A 20,733-nucleotide genomic window follows, 5' to 3' on the forward strand; every position below is an offset into this window, starting at 1 on the left:
ATGCTTCAGAATTTGAGTTCCCAGGATTTTAAAATAAAACAAAGACTCTAATTCTTAAAGTTTTTTTGTACTAGGTTATAAGTACAAATAAGGCTAATAAAGCTTAGGTGTCATTTTAAAAGAAACATGGACTGGATCAAGGTAAATAAAATTCATTTAGGCCCTAATTTATTCCTTCATTTGGCAAATATGACCCTACTACATACTATGCGCAGCTATAATAAACATGACTGAGTCTGCTGTTATGACACTTACTACCTTATCTTGGTAAGACTGTCTTATCTTGTTTAATTTTCTTAGTAACCCTAGAAAATTGGGTTTTTGTCCTAAGTACCATATTTTAACAGGCACATTGACAAAAGTAGAATATATCCAGCTGAGGCCAGTAACCAAAGGGTTAAGGGAAACCGTTTAAATAACTGGTGATACTTAAACTAAAGAGAAAACCAAGGGCAATGAGAGTTGTGATTACTAGACATAGACTTAGATACCTAGAGGGACATCACAGATTTACCCTATCTACTGTGTTTGGCGAGTAATAACAACAGGGAAAACAGGACCAGAAACCAGATGTGGAGATCCAGATGAGTATCCAGAAGGGTTCTGCAGAGACTTTGGTTTGAGTCATTCTAAATGGGAGTAACTAAGCAAGCAAGGTCTAAACCTGAATATATGACCTTAGGAAAATCACTTCAGCCCTCTGAGTCAGGTGTCTAAGATGTGAAAAAATGAGAGTTGGATTAGACAAGCTTTAACTCGCTCTTTCAACTGTGCTACCCTATGATGCTATGATTCAATATTTTAAATGTGGGGAAAAAAACCCTCAGTATTATCTGAGAATGATTATAAGTTAACTAATATGCTTTCATTTCAAATAATACAAATAGCATATAATAAGAAGCAACTTGACTTCTAGAAATTCCTGACAGCAATGCTAGCAATTTCTGACCTGATATATGTTTAACACAGTAAGAACAATGAAATTTGAAACATTTTGATCATTGCCTAATTCACTTAGCACATACCTTTTGAGGGTGTAGTGTAATGATTTGGTGTTGTGAGTACTTCTCTTTTATGATGGTTCTTATTAACTGGAGTCTTTGGCTCAGGAAATACAAAACATTCTTCATTCTTTACAGCAGATTGTGGAGTATATACATTCTCTTTGTTCTTTAATTTATTTGCAGATGACTTGCATAATACTGGAGTTAATGATTTAGACTCCAGATCATTTGATTCTGTCCAGTGCTTGGTAAACTGGAAAAAAGAAAGTTACCAGACAAAGCACACTGAAAAAGAAAAGTCAATTTTTTTGCAGCATGCTTAAATCACTTCCAAATTACCTTGCACTATTTTTATTAAAATTAAATACTACCTGGGTTCAAACCTCAGTACCACACATTTTAAACATCAGATACTATCAAAAGGTTGTTATCTGTGCTCCATTTGTGTACAATGTGTCAAAATGCATTGTACTGTCATATATATAACTAATTAGAACAAATTTTAAATTTTTTTTAAAAAGGTTATTATTGGCAATACCAGGAAATTTGAAAATGTATATCCAGTTCTTTTTAATTCATGTAGATTATTTTATTTTAGTCTGTTCTACTGACAAGTAACATAGATCTATATACCAGGAAGGGAGGATTTAACCACTTAGCTACATGTAAATTATGTTTAAGTTTTTTTTTGTTTGTTTTTTTTTTAAAGGAAGAATATAGTGCTACAAAATGGAGTCATGGCTTTTCTTTTTTCTTTGGTACTGGGGATTGAACACAAGGTGCCTTACCACTGAGCTACATACAGCCCAATCCCTTTTTAATTTTTATCTTGAGTCAGGGGCTCATTAAGTTGCTGTGGCTGGCCTGAAACTTACAATCCTCCTCCCTCAGCCTCCTGAGTCACTAGAACTATAAGCATTCACCACCACACCTGGCTCAATCTTGGTTTTTTTAAACTTGCTAATAATTGCCTTCCCTTTCATTAATATTCCAATAATCTCTCAATAATACTTTCAGTTGTTATTCAATAAATCTGCAGTCACACACTTGATCTCATCATGTTAGTCTAGGTGTTTTTTTATAATTGAGACCTATTCTGCCTTAAATAGTAATAACAACTACTAACCTGTGGTGTTTGGGGAGTTGATAAATTGTCTTCACACCATTCATAGTCTATTAGTCCAGCCACATAATTTTCATCACTTGTCACATCTTCCAAGCTCAGATTCTTTGACTATTGAATTAAAAGATAAAAGAAATTAGAGATAATAGCAACACTGTTTGATTTTTAAAACAGTATGTTCCAGGCACAGAGGAAGGTCCTGGAAGCAGAAACAAATAAAAGACAGGAATTTGGATGAGCTCACCATCAAATACAAAAACAACAAGTCAAAAGTTTTTATTTTAATTTTCAGGAGACTCTTTCACTCTCAAACAATGTGTCTTAGAACATTCTTAAGTTATATGGCATACTACTTACTTAGCTTATCAGTATCACACAATCACTACAATATCAGACAACTTGTTTGTAAATTTACAAATAAAAAGCTTTGACAAAGCAGAAGATGGAAAGGAAATGACTTTTGAAACTCAGGTGTTTTACATAAAAACATACAAAACATTAATTGTTTCTACCAGGAGTAAATTAGTCTTATGAAACATCTCCCACAGACATGACACTTGGGGTTCTGTGCTAACACTTTCATCAGCATCTAATGTATTTTCCCTCATTCTTTCCCCTTTATAAACAAAGGGTATACCATGTTCACCCTAAAGTCTAAGAGTATGGAGTATTATTGTATTTTTTTTATTTCTCCCTCCTTCCTTTTCCTTCATCATGCTAATCTGGCCAAGTAAGTTTACCTGAATTTATTATACCTCATCCTTCTTTTCTAGACCCACTGCCATTACTCCAAGACAAAGCTTATACCTGAACTATGCAGACAATGTGGCTTTGCTAACTATCTTTCCACCCCCACCCTTTCAACCAGGTGACAGAGTTCTACAGAATTGCCCAATTAGAACTGGCTGCATGTAATGCAAAGATGAGGAAAATACTAAAGTTAAGTCTAGGCTCAGTGGGGGAAAGTTCAGTATTGTATAAATGATGGCCGTCATGGGTCCTGCAATAGGAAATAACTAAACACATACCATCCCTGACTGAACAATTCTATATATCACAGGTAAATTTTTCAAAATCATAGTCTTATCTCTTCCTTGCTCAAAAATCAATGGTTCCTGAGCTGGGGTTGTGGCTCAGTGGTAGCATGCTTGCCTAGCATGTGTGAGGAACTGGATTCGATCCTCAGTACCACATAAAAAATAAATAAATAAAGATCCATCAACAACTTAAATAAAAGAAAGAAAGAAAAACCTTTATATTAAAAAAAAAAAGTTGATGGTTCTCAATTACCTATTGTACAAAGTCTAAAACTCTGACATGCTCTCTACATTCTAGCTCTTCCCCACCCTTCCAACTTTCTTGTTCTCTCATTCTTACTTTTCCCCTACTTGAACTTTTGATTTTAAGCAAACAAGCCTAGTTACTGTCAACAGAATACATTAAGCATTATGATGTGCCTAAGCTTTTGCTAATTCTATTTATCTTATCCTGATTACTATGCTCCTTCTTTTCCTTTTTTTTAAACTCAGCTGAGTCAAAGTGAGTCCAGTTTCAAACTCATTTTCATGGTTTTCACAAAACTTCTCATGGTTATCACTCCTGCTCTCAAAATCCCCTACAGCATAACTTTAGCCACTTACCGGGCAACCATCTGGCCCTATAATAGAGTGTGACAGATAGTCAGATAGATAGATCAATCATACCTCAACTTGACTGTTAAAGAGCAAGTATCACACTTTATATAGATTTGTTTCCCAAGATCCAGCATGGGGCCTGAAATGCTAACAATGTTGATGATGGTGTGATCTTTTATGAATCTTGGATCAGACTGTATTATTGTTTCACTGAATGTGCCATCTATTGATTGATAGTTCAGAATTTTTGAGGAAAAGGGTGATTTTATCAAAGGAGAAAATAGTACAAATAGATCATGTGGCTTGCTTCAAGGCTCAATGATTTGAATAAAGATCAGAAGAAGGCCCAAAGTGTACATCCACACGAATGGGGTCCTAATTAGAATAAGATGTACATGCTTGTACAACTATATCAAAATGGATTCTACTGTCATATATACTAAAGAAAAAATAAATAAATATAACGAAAACCAAAAAAAAGACCCCAAATTTGATTTCAATTTCACATCCTGACATTAAAAGGTCTATCTATGGTTAAAAGAGAATAAAATCATGGTATTTGCAGGTATATGGGTGTAGTTGGAGAATATCATGCTAAGTGAAGTAAGCCAATCCCAAAAAACCAAAGGCTGAATGTTTTCTGGGATATGTGGATGCTGATCCATAATGGGGGTCAGGGGAAGCATGGGAGAAATGGAGGGACTTTAGATAGGGCAAAAAGGAGGGAGGGAAAGGGAGAGGGCATGGGGGTAGAAAAGATGGTAGAATGAGATGAACATCAATACCCTAAGTACATGTATGAAGACATGAATGGTGTGATTCTACTTTGTGTATAACCAGAGACATGAAAAATTGTGCTCTATATGGGTACTATGAATTGAAATGCATTCTGCTGACATGTATAATAAATTAGAATAAATAAATAAATTTTAAAAAAAAAACTTCTATCTGAGGGGCTAGGGCTGTAGCTTAGTGGCAGAAATGTTTGCCTGGCATGTGTGAGGCACTTGGTTCGATCTTTAGCACCACATAAAAACAATCAAAAGGCATGCTATCCATCTACAACTACACACACACACACAGACACACACACACACACAAGTCTATCTGCTATAAAAATTGACTCAATGACTAACCCAATAATGAAATTATTAGAAAAAATGTTCATTATAGGGTAAATGGAAGATAAGAGTAAATATCTTCCCATATATTTTTCACTTGAATACTTTACAAATCATATTTAAGTATCTCAACTGAGATCATGCCAAGTCAAATATAAGAAAATCCAATGACTCAGGAAAATGTCTCAGACAACTTAACTGACGTGTTATAAATTTTAAAATTTAGCTAAGTGATTATCCTAAGTAGAGAGGAATCTAATACCTTTCTGCAATTACCTAATCAGATGCAAAGCTCATGATTTTGTATCCTCCTGGACCTAAATGAATCTGTGACAGAAGGATGATAGGTTGATTCATGGAGTCAACACACAAAAGATCTGTCTGGGCATGGGGTATTCACCAACCCAATAAATTCCAAAAATAGCTAGAACACCATCCTAGGAATAAGATTATCTCACTTCAAAGATCTCTTTACATAACAGCCACTTGCACTATACTTTTAGTTCTGAGTTTGGTCAAGAGACCAATTACAGGAGCTGGAGTTGTAGCTCAGTGGTAGAGCACTTGTCTAGCATATGTGACGCACTGAGTTCAGTTCTCAGCACCACATGTAAATAAATAAAGGTCCATTGACAACTAAAAAAATATTAAAAAAAAAAAAAAAGACCAACTACAGAGTGAAGCAGAGAAGCAGATTAGGTCTGGTTGAGACATATGACACAATCATGTAGCACATGATTGACAAGGGCCATATATACCTTGTATTCACAGATCTTTAAAATTGTTTCCTACAATTCAATTACACATCCTCTAAAAGACTTGTGTGTGCATAAATTATATAAACAAGTACACTAGAGAAGATTGGAGACAGTAAAATATTAGCTATGTCATCTATACATAGTAGGTTTACAAGTCAATTCTATTTTCCTTTTAGCTAATCTATTTCTACAATAATTATGAGTTGCTTTTGTGAGTAAAAAGGGTAGAGGGAGAAGGTTTTCAAAAAGCCACATTAACATTCAAACTTTAAGAATTCAAATTTAGGGGCTGGAGTTATGGCTGAATGGTAGATGCTTGCCTAGCACGTGTGAAGCACTGGGTTCGATTCTTAGCACTGCATATAAATAAATAATTTTTTTAAAAAAGGTCCATTGACAACTAAAAAATATTTTTTAAAAAATTCAAATTCAAAACTTCCTATTTTCCTCTTGAAAATGTTTATGTCTTAAAATATTTATCTTTGGCTCCTTGACATCAGAGTTGTAGTACATGGCAAGACTAGCAAGCATCCACATGAGAGGTTCTAGCATTTACCTTTGGGGTGGCATTAGCAGGTCCACAGGAAAAAGGAAGCCGTAAACGAACCGGCTTTCCCCGAGCCTTCTTGGCCAGAAGAAGAAGATAAGTGGCTGTGAGGTGATCATATTGCCACTGGAGGAAAAAGAAATCAAGCTGTTTAGATGACTAAAATTATTTGTTAATGTTCTATTTAAAACATTATTAATATCTACTAAAACACTATTAATTTTTTTTTCTCAATGATCTAGACATTCAGGATTTTAAAAGTCGACAGCTTTACAAAGGCATATAATGACAAATAGCAATCCTTTATACCACACCTCTAGACTCTTATAATTTTCACTTCACAGGAAGAACAATTTCTAAACACTTAGCTATTTTTTCTGCCATTAATTCTAAATTTCTAAATTAACTGCTTATATAGTTTTAAGCTTTTTCAGCTTCAGATGTTATCCATAGATTTCCTAGTATGGAAAATAAGAAGTTAGCTGCACTATAAGACATTCCCTTCCATACACATCTCTCTGAATCCTCCTATTGTAATTTTATCATAATTTTTAGTTGGATTAATATTTACATTATGAGTATACAAATATTATTCATAACTAAGTAGGGATAATTTTCTAAATATTTAATTGGTACACTGACACCAACCAATCAGAAAAGAGGCCAAGCAGTGACCAGGGTACCCAGGGACTCCTGCCATAACAATTACTAACCTTTTAATTGTGGGATGTAGAGAAAGTAGTGCCTAGGTGTTTAAGAAAGGTAACAGGGAGCATACTTGTGGTACTGCTTTTATACCCATCAGAATATAAAGACTGTAGTATTTTTTTTAAAGTTGTAGTTGGACAGAATACCTTTATTTTATTTATTTTTATGTGGTGCTGAGGATTGAACCCAGCGCCTCACACATGCAGGGCGAGCACTCTACCGCTGAGCCACAACCCCAGGCCCAAGACGCTATTGATATTTTAACAATCAATATGGCCATATGAAGTATCAGCCCAGAAGCTAAACTACATAGGGTGCATAGGGTGCTATGGTTTGTTTCTACTTTTCACAAAACTTTGTTTTTTCTGTGGTTAAAAATTTTTAAAGAGTCCATTGTTCTAATTTAACCAGGAGTTTCAACACTAAAGACTTCCTCTCAATATGTTCACAGCACATCTGCTAACCTGTCTCCTCCCTTCTGGAAACATTCTACCCAAAAACTGCATTTCATGTTCTACCCTGAACTGGCTTCTTACTCAGCCTACCACCTGTCAATCTAGGAATACTTTTCACCTCTATCCTAAGATGCACCCCCACTTTTCTAGGTCCTAAGTATTCCTCTTTCTTGGTTTACACTCTTGTTTTGATGGAAGCCATTCTTCAGTAATTTTGAGGGTGCCAGAGAGAGAAACTTTTTAAGATCTTGCATGTCAAATACATGAAAGCATTCTAACCTCATACTTGATTCTGGTTTGACCAATTATAGAATTCTAATAATAATAATTTTCATAATTTCATGGTTTTGAAGATATTAGGGACCCCTTGATTCTAATATATCTACTGAAAAATCTAGTCTTTCACATCCCCAAGTCTCTTGCTTTGTCTCTGAAAACCTGTTAGATCTCTTTTTCCCCAGCTTTCTGAAAGTTCACTAGAAAAGGCCTGGTATAGATCTATTTTCATCCACTATGGCAAGCCCTAGTTAATCCCCACTTCACCCTTGGAAATTTTATACTTTAGTTCTACAATAGTTCTTTGATGGTTTCTTCCCGTTTCCTTCTGTTTTATCTTCCTGCAACATCTATTGTTTATATATTGGACATTTCTTACTCTTTCTCTTCTATTTTTGTATCTCTTTGTTTTTAGGTTCTACATTATGATTTAATTTTCAAACATTTCTACTGCAGTTTTCACTTCTGTGGGCATAGTTCAGATTTGCAAAAACTGTCACTTGAAAGTTGCTTCTTTTAGTTATCTATTTCCTATTTCGAGAATAAAACAGCTTCTCGCATTTCTGAAAATATTGTCATTTTTAAGACATTTTTTCCCATTCCCTGTATTATGTCTTTTCTGATTATCTTTACTTTTCTTTTCATCTTCCTCCCACCTACCTTACTCCATTTATTTTGATTTCTGACTTTCATGTTAGAGGTTTTCCTCAAATGTCTGTTGATCTTTGGTTATCTGTCTCTATTTAAAAGTGAAGAATTATATTACACGGCTGATTAGAGCCTCAATGGGTAGGATGAGTGCTGTTGAGGGCTTTTCTCTAAGGTGAACAAACAAGAACCTGAACACATAACCACTGGTAAGTAAGTCTTTCCTCCTGGATGTTTCCTAGAGATAAATCTTACAATATTTTCATCACCCTCATTGAAAATAAGATAAAACCCTGGTTCCAGCATTCTCAGAGTTGAATAGGGAAAGGGTTTAGAGAGGGCAGTTTGCTGCTCAATATAAAAACTTTATGTGTCCATGCATCTGTTTTAGAATGGTTGATCACCCCCACTTGAGCTATGTCCGGTTCAAGAGGTAAAAATCCCCAACCTTGTTGCGGGGAGTACTTGGGTGAGGAATAAGTGGCTGCATGCAGCACAAAATACAGAAAGAGATCTAGGGTCCACACTGCTCCTAATATAGACTTTCAATCAATCTGCTTCCAGTCCTTCTCACCTCCTAACTTCAGAGGTTCCGGGTACTTCTGGTTCCTGAGCCTTTCTGGAACTCCTGGGCACTAATCAATTTGCTTGTTGCCTTTTCCCACTTTAGGCACTGAGCTTTCCACTTTCCCTAAAATGTTGAATCAGTTACCATTTATCTATTTTTTAACTTTGAAAATTTTATTGACATCCCTTTGTCTCCTCTTTCATTATCTTTGTTTTTAAATATTTCTTCAGTTATACACGGACACAATATCCTTATTTTGTTTATTTATTTTTATGTGGTGCTGAGGATCAAACCCAGCACCTCACATGTGCAAGACACACGCTCTACCACTGAGCCACAACCCCAGCCCTGTCCTTGTGAGTTTTTTGCTCCTTTTAAAAAAAAATCCCTTTTTGTTGCTTTAGTGAGTATTCAGGATGTATTAGGTGGAAACATATCTCCTCAATCCACCACTTTTAGTTGAAACTTTCTAAATAATGTACTCGTAAGACAGAAGGCTCTGCCAAACAACAGTGTTAAATTTTAACAGTATTGAAAATTTTTTTTAATGTTAATGCAGGTTTTTAATTTTTGTGGTACTGGGGATAAAACCCAGGGGCACTCTATGGGCTGAGCTATAGCCCCAGTACTTTTTAATTATTCTTTTCTCATTTATTTTTGAGACAGACCCTACCAAGCTATCCAAGCTGCCCTTGATCTTGCTGTCCTCCTCCTGCCTCAGCCCCTAAGGTGATGGGATTAAAGGTGTGCACCACCATAAATGGTCAGTACTGAGTATTTAATGCTGTGGCATTCCCTCACAAAGTACATGACTTAAATAAGTCAACTACCAACTGTTTTTATTAATAAGTTTTATCATTTAATATTTTAAATGGCCCCAATCATAGTATATGCTCTGAAATTTACAAGATGGCCCAACCAATCTAGTGGGTAAAGTATAAAACACCAATGACAAATTATTGTAGAATGTTACCTTTCATCCAGATAAGGCAGAGGGAAAGAAGAACAGAAAAGGCTTCATGGAGAAGGTACCTGGGAATTGGGTGACAACTAAATAGTTATAATCACCCTCAACTTTCCCACAACTACATTAAAGATTTTTCCCCATCTCCCACATCTATTGTGTCCTGTGTGCTAGCCAACTTTTTTTGAAAGAGATGCTGCAAATTGATTACAGATAATGGATGAGAAAAAAGCGGTCACTTTCTTATCAGCAATGGCCTAACTTTATCAAGGCACTGGATATTTCATCACTGAACCACATCACCAGCCCTTTTTCATTTTGAGAGAGGGCCTTGCTGAGTTGCTTAGAGCCTCACTAAATTGCTGAGGCTGGCTTGGAACTTGTGATCCTCCTGCCTCAACACTCTGAGCCACTGGGATTTCAGGCGTGTGCCACCACACCCAGATAGATGGGTTTCCCCTAAGCATGCCTAGGAGATACACAACCATTCTCTATACTCCCTTTTCCCTCAGTTTAAAAAAAAAAAAAAGCAAATAACTTTTTATAAACTTCTTTAGCAGAGCCACTGTATACTTCCCATTTTGATAAATGCACAAGGGAGTTCTGTGTTCAATAACAGATAAATCAACACATTAGTTATGCTTTCAGGTGATGTCAATCCACAAGCCTAACATAACTAACGTCTCCCTTACCTTTTAGGCAGTTCCCTCTTTTGAAAGTCAAATGTATAAAGGTGATAATTTACCCTATTAGAAAGAAGTTTCCATTTCTAGGAAATTAAAACATTTTTTAAACCATCAATTAAATGTTAAATAAGTTCATAGGCACCTGGCTAAAGAAGCAGGGTTAGATAAATTGAGGAGTAGCCCTCTACCCCTCACCTGACCCTCTTCCTGAGACCCTCAATCTTTAAACATAAGGGTGTTTGCATCACAGAGGTGAGGGAAGGGATCTGTCTTGGTCTGAACATGTTCTCACATGCACACCTGACTGTCAGTGAACTTCCCCTTTCAGATAACTGGCTGCTCCCACAATCTAGAGCCACCTGCTGCTGAAGGAATGGGGGAAAGTAAGGAGAGTAGTAAATGGAAAGCTCAGGCACCAGTGTTAAGAATCCCAGTGGGGCTCAAAATCATGAATCACAGGAGATTCTGACTACTGCATATAAAAAGCAGTTCAGAAGTGCTCACATACATAATATAAAGTGAGAGTCCTGCAAGAGATGGATATTTGGGAATAATATTTTTCTGTATTTACACAAAGATCAGCAGTACCAGACCAGCATGGATCACAATGTATCATTCTCTCTGTGTCCTGTCTAATAAGCCCCCAAAGTAAAGGCAGAGCTTCCAAGATGCCACAATTATAATAGGCCATACCTAATCTCAAATTTGGTTTTCTCAGGGCTCTTCACATTAGAAAATACTTAAAACTAATGTGAATTCTCTGATATTACTTAGACTAGGGACCTGAGCTTTAGTATTACTAACTTCTGATCTAGATAATTCTTTATTATAAAGGACTGTACTGTGTATTGTAGGGTGTTTAGCAACATCTCTGGCCTCTACCCACTAATTAATTAATTAATTTGGCCTCTACCCACACATCCCAGCTCTTACAACTAAGAATGTCTTCAAATATTGACAAATACCCCGAGGAGGGCAAAAATCACTCCTGATTAAGAAAGACTGACTTAGACCAACATTCCTAAGTTTTAATGTACATGTGAATCACTTGGGAATTTTATTAAAATACAGATTCTGATTCAGTAGGTCTATGCAGGGGCCTGAGATTCTGCATTTCTAACAAGCACCCTAGGGGTACTGATGTTGCTGGTCCTAGATTGCACTTTGAATAGTAAAAAACTAAAACAGGGTTTCTTAACTCCTAGCTGCATAATGCAATAATATGAGAAGCTTTTTAAAAATTCCACTGCCTAGGTCATACCTCACACCAACTGAGGTATAACCTCTGGGGATGGGACTTGCAAATCAGAATTCTTTTTTAAAGATGCCAGATGATGCCAATATACAGCCAAGGTTGAGAATATCTGACCTACAGGGAGCAGCCTGTATCCTAGTCATCCCTACAACTGGACATGAGAATAAACATATATTTAAGAATAAAAATATAGGGACTGGGGTTGAAGCTCAGTGGTACAGCACTTGTCTAGCACGTGAAAAGCACTGGTTTCAATCCTCAGCACCACAGGGGGAAAAAAAACAAATAAATAAAGGTTTTTTGTGTCCATCTACAACTTAAAAATCTTTTTTAAAAAAGAATAAAAATATAAAAGAAGAAAAACTATTACTTGCAGGCACAATATCAGTCATATTTAACTTTCAGAATAATTGAGATCTTTTTTTTTTTTACATTTATTTTTCAATTGTAGTTGGACACAACACCTTTTATTTATTTATTTATTTATTTTTATGTGGTACTGAGGATTGAACTCAGGACCTCGAATGTGCTGAGCAAGTGCTCTACCACTGAACCACAACACCAACTCAAAAAGATCTTTGGAGAGATATACCAACAGAAAATAATCTTTAATATGCTTCATTATCTTTTCTAAACCGAAGTAAGGAAAGCAATTAATTCATGTTTTACTTTTAAGTTTGGAATATAGAGATTTTATGATAAAGGATACCACGTAAATTTTTTTTTTCTTTTTTTGGCAGTACTAGAGATTGAACCCAGGGGCACTCTAAACTGAGCTACATCCCCAGCCATTCTTACTTTTTATTTTGAGAAAGAGTCTTGATAAGTTATTCAGGCTGGCCTCAAATTTTTGATCCTCTAGAGCATTAATCTCCAGGATATATAAAAACCTCAAAAAACTCATCACCACCAAAATAAATAATCCAATCAATAAATGGGCAAAGGAACTGAACACACACTTCACAGAATATAATCAATCAACAAATATATGAAAAAATGTTCAACATCTCTAGCAATTAGAGAAATGTGAATCAAAACTACATTGAGATCCCATCTCACTCCAGTCAGAATGGAAAGCATCAAAAATATAAGCAACAATAAATATTGGCAAGGATGTGAGCAAAAAAGCATACTCATACCTTGCTGATAGGACTGCAAATTGGTGCAACCACTGTGGAAAGCAGTATGCAGATTCCTCAGAAAACTTTGAATGACACCACCATTTGACCCAGTTATCCCACTCCTTGTTTTATACCCAAAGGACTTAAAATCAGCATACTACAGTGTCACAGACATATCACTATTTATAGCAACTTAATTCACAATAGCTAAACTGTGGAACCAACCTAGATGCCCTTCAACAAATGAATAGATAAAGAAACTGTGGTATATACACACAATGAAATATTACTCAGCCTTAAAGAAGAATGAAAGTATGATATTTGCTAGTAAATGGATGGAACTGGAGAATACTATGCTGAGCAAAATAAGTCAATCCCAAAGAAGCAAAGGCCAAATATTTTCTCTTATATACGAATGCTAATTCACAATAAGGTGGAGGATAAAGGTATTTTAGACTAGACAGAGGGGACTGAAGGGAGGAGAGGAGAGGCTTGGGGGTAGGAATGATAGAATGAATCAGACATTATTACCCCATGTGCATATATGATTACATGACCTGTATAACTCTGCATCATGTGCAACCAGACGAATAAGAATTATATTCCATTTATGTATGATGTGTCAAAATGCATTCTACTGTCATGTATAACTAATTAAAACAAATAAAAAAAAAAACTGTGATCCTCCCCCGTCAGCCTCCTGAGCAGCTGAGATTACACACATGCACCATTGTCCTAGCTGTCCTACTTTCAAGTTTCTGATTTTTAAAATCAGTGGATCTCATAAATTTTTTCCTAGATAAAATGACACAATATCTGGGATTTTCTCTGAAATATTCCAGCTAGAAAAGGTGAAGGGAGAAGTGGTTGGGATATAGTTAAAACTGGCAAAACATTAACAACTGTGGAAAGTGGGTGATGAGTGCATTGAAACTCATTGTTAACACAAGTTTCTTTACTCTTGTAGGTGTTCAAAACTTATAAAATTTTAAAAGAAAATTTTTGTATTGGAAACACAGTCTTCTATTTAAGATCATCCCAAAGAGAAAGGCATAATTTTTTTTTCAAATTTTCTTTGTTACAAGAATAAAGACATCATATCTTCCAGCAATTTCCAATTCTTGCCATTCTTCTAAAGGCATTCCCCATGAAACAGTAAATACTTAGATTTTCCATTCATATCTCAGAGTCTTTGTTCATTAGATCATTCATTTAATTATACTTAAAGCATAATTCTTTTTAATCACTAAAAAGAATTATGCTTTAAGTAAAGCTTTATTCAATTTTTTAAAATCTAATTAAAATTTCTACCTTCCAAGTTGGAGTACAGAAAAAACAAACACAAATCATAAGTGACAAAAGACATAGTATGAAACACAAGCAAAGCTAGGTATGATCCTCGCCTATCACATTAGATTGCACTCAAAGACACCTGTGAATGCCTGTCTCTAGGGGAAAAATCCAGGAAAAATCCAGACATTGAGCATCTAAAACATTTTGAAATGATGCAACATCAGAAATCTTGATAATTTCATGGTATTTATGTTTCTACCAGGTTGTTTTTTAGTTAAGAAGAAAACTGTGCTGTATTTAACTCACTTTTTACAGCAGAACCACATTTCTATGTTAAGAACTTTAAAGTAGTGAAAATAAGAACTGTCAATTCTCTGTGGATTAGTTTGCTCTGTTCCTTAATTATTTATTCCCTATCAGTATCTTTAATCAATGTCTTAAGTAAAGAGTATTCATGTAGACAAAAAAAAATTGCATTGAAACCATGAGTACAATATTTACATTGATGACAAAATTACAGGTCTGGAAATGCTATCTTATTTTAATATACTAATAAGATAAACAATGAAACAAAAGATATTATTCTTAAATTCATGCTGTATTTCTTACCAATGAAATTAAATCCTCCATTGTTTGCCTGTTGTTTCTGTTATGTACAGAAAGTTCAGTTACGCAATCATCATCAAGGTGAATAAACTACAAAAAAGAATTTTGTAAATTTGATTAACAAAAAATTACAAATTATTTGTTTTCCAACTTAAAAATCATCATAATTGTTTTATAAGACCAAACACCAACATGCTAAAAACAATATGAATCTGTCAAACTTTGGGGTCAACATCACTGCCCAGCATTCATATTCCTTAAGAAAATCAACACTGCTGAGGCAGTGAGGGAGGGGGAAAGTGCTGGGGAGCGATACTGGCTAAATTATACTGTTACACTGTGTACATATATGAATATGAAACAACAAATCCCATCATTATTATGACTACAATGAACCAATTTAAAAAAATGTAGAAAATAAAGAAAATCAACATTCCTTAAGTCTGGTTTTTTGGTTTGATTTTGGTTTTGGTTTGGTTTTGCAGTGTTGAGGACTAAACCCAGGAACTCATTCAAGCTAGGAAAGCGTTCTACCTCTGAGCTACATTCCCAGCCCAACATTCCTCATAATTTTTTAAGATATAATCAATTAACAATAAGCATTTCAAGATGATAGGTTTCTTTCCCAGTTCTTCTTATCCCACTTGTCAATTGAACAATTGTTAAAATGTCTTTGTGCAGCAAAGAGACTTGTACCCCTTCCCAACTGTAAGAGCTACACTAACATTTTTATCAAAGAGCAGCCATCAAGTCAGTGGTACAACAGTGTGTTTAAAAAGTGGCTCAGAAAAAAAAGGAAAAAAAAAAGTGGCTCAGACCTCTAGCATATTGTACCTCAGGTTATGTTTCAATCAATACAATCCAAGGAGCCCCCTGATGATGCCATAGATGCTACACAGTAACCACTGTGCTGAATATACAGAAAACCATAATTTTTAAAGAAATGAATCAGAGTTTCTACATAAATTTCATTTTACTTAGGGATGGAAATTGTCAAAGTATTAAGATCCCTGCATCATGGGACTGCACCAAAAATAGAGCCAAAAATGAACTGAATCAGATCACTGAGAACAAAAAGGCAGGACCTAGAAAGGAATTCAAATGATCACATTTGAAGAGAAGCCTAAGGAAAGTAATTTTAAAGTTCACCTTCCCAAAGTAAGACATTCTCTTCATGTTAGCCCCAGGAAGCAATGTTTTACTTCCTGCTTCAAGTCCTCTTATGCAAGAAACTCAGAATCATTCAGATGGTTAGCTTTTCCCTGTTGCCTGAGGTCTGTCTCCCTTTGACTACCCACTATGAGTTGGTATAGCCTGACAGCTAACAGATTTTCTTTTGCTGTTGTTGGGTTTTTAATTTGGTACCAGGGATTGAATTCAGGGGCACTGTACCATTAAGCCACATCCCAGCCCTTTTTTATATTTTATTTAGAGACAGGGTCTTGCTCAGTTGCTTAGTGTCTAACGAAATTGCTGAGGCTAGCTTTGAACTAGCGATACTCCTGCCTCAGCCTCCCAAACCACTGGGATTACAGGAGTGCACCACGGCAACCAGCCCAGATTTTGTGATTTAACAAACTTTGATTTTAATTGTGATATCACTTTATAATTATGTGACCATGATTATACCTCTAAATCTCAGTTTCATCATCTGTAAAAGGAAGATGGTACAGTCTTTGCAATATATGTAACATATGGGGAGTACCCAGTACAACATTTAAGCACACTAGGCCCTTACAAAATGGTTAACTGTTTTTACTGATAGTTTATTTCGTCTTTGTTAGAAGACCCTTTCATAAATTTGAATATTGCTATTATAGGCAAACTTTCCTCTCCAAGTCTTTGTGTGTGTGTGTGTGTGTGTGTGTGTGTGTGTATGTGTTGCTGGGATTGAACCCAGGGCCTTGTGCATGAGAAGCAAGGACTCTACCAACTGAGCTATATCCCCAGTCATGCAAGTTTTTTATTTTCCAGTTTCTTCAACCACTGTTTAAATGATTAACTTCTCTTATCATTTTTTTAATTATTTATTTATTCTTATGTGGTGCTGAGGATCAAACCCAGGTCCTCGCACATGCTAGCCCAGCGCTCTACTGCTGAGCCACAACCCAGCCCCAACTTCACTTATCATTCTGCCACTTTTTTTTTAATATTTATTTTTTTAGTTTTAGGTGGACACAATATCTTTATTTTATTTTTATGTGGTGCTGAGAATTGAACCCAGTGCCTCACGCATGCTAGGTGAGCGTACTACCACTTGAGCCACATTCCCAGCCCACTGCCACTTTTTTTTAGACCACAAATGCCAGGTTGTCATCAATCTTCAAAATGGGTATTCAGTGGGCAGGAGTTGTGGCTCAGTAGTAGAGCGGCTTTCCTCACATGTGTGAGGCACTGGGTTCGATTCTCAGCACCTCATATAGATAAATAAATAAAATAAAGGTCCATCAACAACTAAAAATTATTAAAACAAAACAATGAGGTATTCAAAACCAAACAAAAAAGAGGTTTGGTCAGCACAAAGCAGAACAATAGCATGACTTTCCCTTTTTAAGGACATACTAGTAACAATGGGTTCAAGAGAAAAATCATCATGCCATCATAAAAAGAGAAAAACAATAAAGACAATGACTTTGCTGTGGTCTGAATGTTTGTGTCCCCCTAAAATTCATATGTTGAAACCAATGTGACAATATTAGGAAATGGGGCTTATAAAAGAGGCCTGAGAGAGATCCCTCACTCCACCTTGGAGGAATACAGTGCAAGGGAACCAACTATAAATAAGAATGCAGACCATTACCAGACACTAAATGAGCTAGTACCTTGATCTTGAAATGCAAAGATTCCAGAAATGTGAGAAATAAATTTCATCCCTAATGCATGGTATTTTGTTACAGCAACTTGAATAGACTAAGACAAACTAGCACTGTTGACTGGTTTAAGCACAACCTCATGTGTAACAGTCAAAATGAAGACTACAAAGGTTTAAAATAGTGGTACTATGCAAGTTCAAAATGCTAAGAATAAGTTTTCATTGTGTTGCTTTGGGCAGCTCCCAGAACTGTAGATTTTCCCTTTTGAATGATCTCAACCTCAGAAGCCCAAACAGTTTAACACCCAGTTTAGTATCTTCTCATCCCTGTCATCATTGTTGAAGTAAGTCTTTAGGGATTCTCTCCATGATCTTAAGTTACTCCCTTAAAAAAAAATCCTCTCTCCTCCACAGCCTCCTACTCTATACTTTTACTACAAGGTTTGTATAGCAAGGGTAAGAAGAAGGTGCTATCTTTTCTGCTGGGCTCCTGAACTGGAAAAATAAAAGGGGTGGTAGAAAAGACAAAGGGTCTGAAAACCATGGCTTATCAAGATGGGCTTTCCAAGGGGGCTCTATACTTTGTTTTATGTGCTCTGAATTCTCAGCCACATATATTCGAATTAGGTTAAAAACAAAAATGCATATAAAAATCTAATCAATTATTTTGGATTATCTGTGCCTACTACATTTCCTGTTCACTAGTGAAGAAAATGGAACTGAATATAACTTCTATTTGATACAATACTTGGGTACTAGATCTGTGCATAGAAATAGAAAGAGGAAATCATGTACAGAGTTATTACAGCATGTATACCTTAAATATCCAAGTAAATATGAATTACTTTTTATAACTTATTCTTGATAAAACAACACTGAAAGAAAAAAAAAACAAATATTTCAAAAAGCAACAACAATCCCATATAGCTCTTCTGTATATAAGTCATTTGATCCTGCAACAGCTCTGGAAAGCAGACAAAATAGAGAAGTGGTACTACATGTAAAAGTACTCTATAAGTGGCAAAACAGGACCCAAACATTCATAGGAGATTGACATCAAAATACCAACATTAGAGATGATAAAATGAAGACTACTGATATCACCCAAGACCACATTTTTTCATTTCTAGCCCAAGGCTTTTTCTATCATGCCACAATGCCACCTCTCTATGACTCTGCTCTAGTAAAGACCAGGTGTGCATGTCTTGTCACAAAGAATGCAGGTGCAGAGGATACAGGCCCCAAACTTAAACCAGTTGACCTATCAGATTGATTCCGTGGCACTGCCCTTCTGTCTGGATTCAAATCTTAGTTCTGTGCTTATTAGTTGTCTGAGTGTAGGCAAGTTACTTAATGATTCTGTGTCTCAGTTGCTCCATTTGAAAAATAGAGGTAAAAATAATACTTACTTCAGAAGGCTAGTGTTAATGTGAGGATTAAATGAGTTACAAAAAAAATTTTTTAAAAAAGTCTCTAGCACAATGCCTGACTCTTAAAGATTATTCTAAGAATTGTATCTATATTATAGGGTTGTATAATTATTCTACTAATTATAGTGGCCCTTATTATAATAGAAAACTATTATAAATACTTAACAAATATTGGCAATTATTAAATTAGATGTAAGGAAAACCATGTACTCTGACAACACCCAAAACTTTATATATTTTACTTTTTAAAAATTCTTTCCCAGTATTGAGGATTGAACCCAAGGGTGTTCTACCACTGAGCTACATCCCCAGCCCTGGTTATTTTTTTTTTTTTTAATTTTTTATTGTTGGTTGTTCAAAACATTACAAATTTCTTGACATATCATATTCCACACTTTGATTCAAGTGGGTCCTGGTTATTTTTTATTTTGAGACAAGATCTCACTAAGTTTCTGATGCTGGCCTCTAACTTGTGATCCTCTGGCCTCAGCCTCCCAAAGAGCGTGAATTATAGGTGTGCGCCACCATGCCAAGCTATGTATTTTATTTTATACCAAATAAAAAACTTTTGGGTTTTTGAAAGAGACTTTCTTCATTTTGGTATCTTTTCTGTGTATCCTATTCAGTCAGGATCATGGCTGAGAAGATATGCAAAGCCCTCCACACATGGAGAAACAATGACCCCCAATGGTTGAACACAGGCATTTGTACCGCCCACTCTCTACCTTACAAGGAGCACATCAGTTTCGCTGGCTCTTTTCCTGCATAGTCCTTAGGCTCTTAGTGTTGATAATTACTAGGATTAAGTTGTGTTTGCTTGATTGCTATTAAAGATATCATGGAGGGCCAGGAAGAATATGAAGAAAAGAAATTCTAGGAGTTGAGAGCCAAAAGAGAATCAAGAAGGATTTTAGTGCAGATTGCATGGTGATAATTGTGGGGAAAAGACTGAGAAGGAGCTTGAACCAAGCAAAGTCTATTTTTCCAAGACCAGTTGGCTACTGGGATTGATGTAATTATTCTAGAAAGCAAACATGTCTGAAACCACTTTTAAACAATTCTGTTGATCTATGTGCATGTCCTGCTCCACTACAGAACTTTTGGTGGAACATCAGAATATCCCCAACTATCTGAAAAGACTTCCAAAATACTTATCCCTTTTCCTATAAACAATTCTGTTGATCTATGTGCATGTCCTGCTCCACTACAGAACTTTTGGTGGAACATCAGAATATCCCCAACTATCTGAAAAGACTTCCAAAATACTTATCCCTTTTCCTATAATATATGTATCCGAGGCTGTATTTTCTTCATTTGTTTCAATCAAAAAACATATCATGGGCTGGAGTTGTAGCGCAGTGGTAGAGCACTTACCTAGCACATGTGAGGCACTGGGTTGGATCCTCGGTACCACATAAAAAGAAAGATATTGTGTCCATCTACAACTAAAAATAATTTTTAAAATCTAGTAGTTTAAAATAATATCAATTTACAATTCTTGGGACTAGCAATTTGGGATGGGTTTAACTGGGCAGTTCTCACGCTGGTTTTGTGTGGCTTCGCTCATGAGGCTTCAGTCATCTGGTAATTTTAGCAAGGGTGATTGGTCTAAGCCTCAATCAAAAGACCAGCTATTTGCTGGGCCACATGAGAGGCAAGCTCTCTACCACTGAGTTCAACTCCAGCCCAAGCTACTAGATTTTAAAGTGTTTTTTTGTTTTTTA

General features: G+C 35.8%; 1 protein-coding gene across 2 annotated transcripts in view; it reads right to left on the reverse strand.

Annotated features, from left to right (window-relative positions):
• Positions 1-20,733, reverse strand: part of Melk (maternal embryonic leucine zipper kinase) — an 81,740-nt gene that overhangs the window by 12,182 nt on the left and 48,825 nt on the right. For both annotated transcript variants that reach the window (XM_058578096.1, XM_046457340.1), the window contains 4 exons: positions 14,771-14,857; positions 6,197-6,313; positions 2,131-2,238; positions 1,026-1,257 (listed from right to left, as the gene is read on the reverse strand). In XM_058578096.1, the coding sequence (XP_058434079.1) occupies positions 1,026-1,257; positions 2,131-2,238; positions 6,197-6,313; positions 14,771-14,857 (544 nt within the window). The remainder of the gene's footprint in view (positions 1-1,025; positions 1,258-2,130; positions 2,239-6,196; positions 6,314-14,770; positions 14,858-20,733) is intronic.

Source organism: Marmota monax, unplaced genomic scaffold (genome assembly GCF_021218885.2).
Source record: "Marmota monax isolate L192 unplaced genomic scaffold, Marmota_monax_Labrador192_F-V1.1 WCK01_AAM20220418_F8-fsc00069, whole genome shotgun sequence".
Classification (NCBI taxonomy): domain Eukaryota; kingdom Metazoa; phylum Chordata; class Mammalia; order Rodentia; family Sciuridae; genus Marmota; species Marmota monax.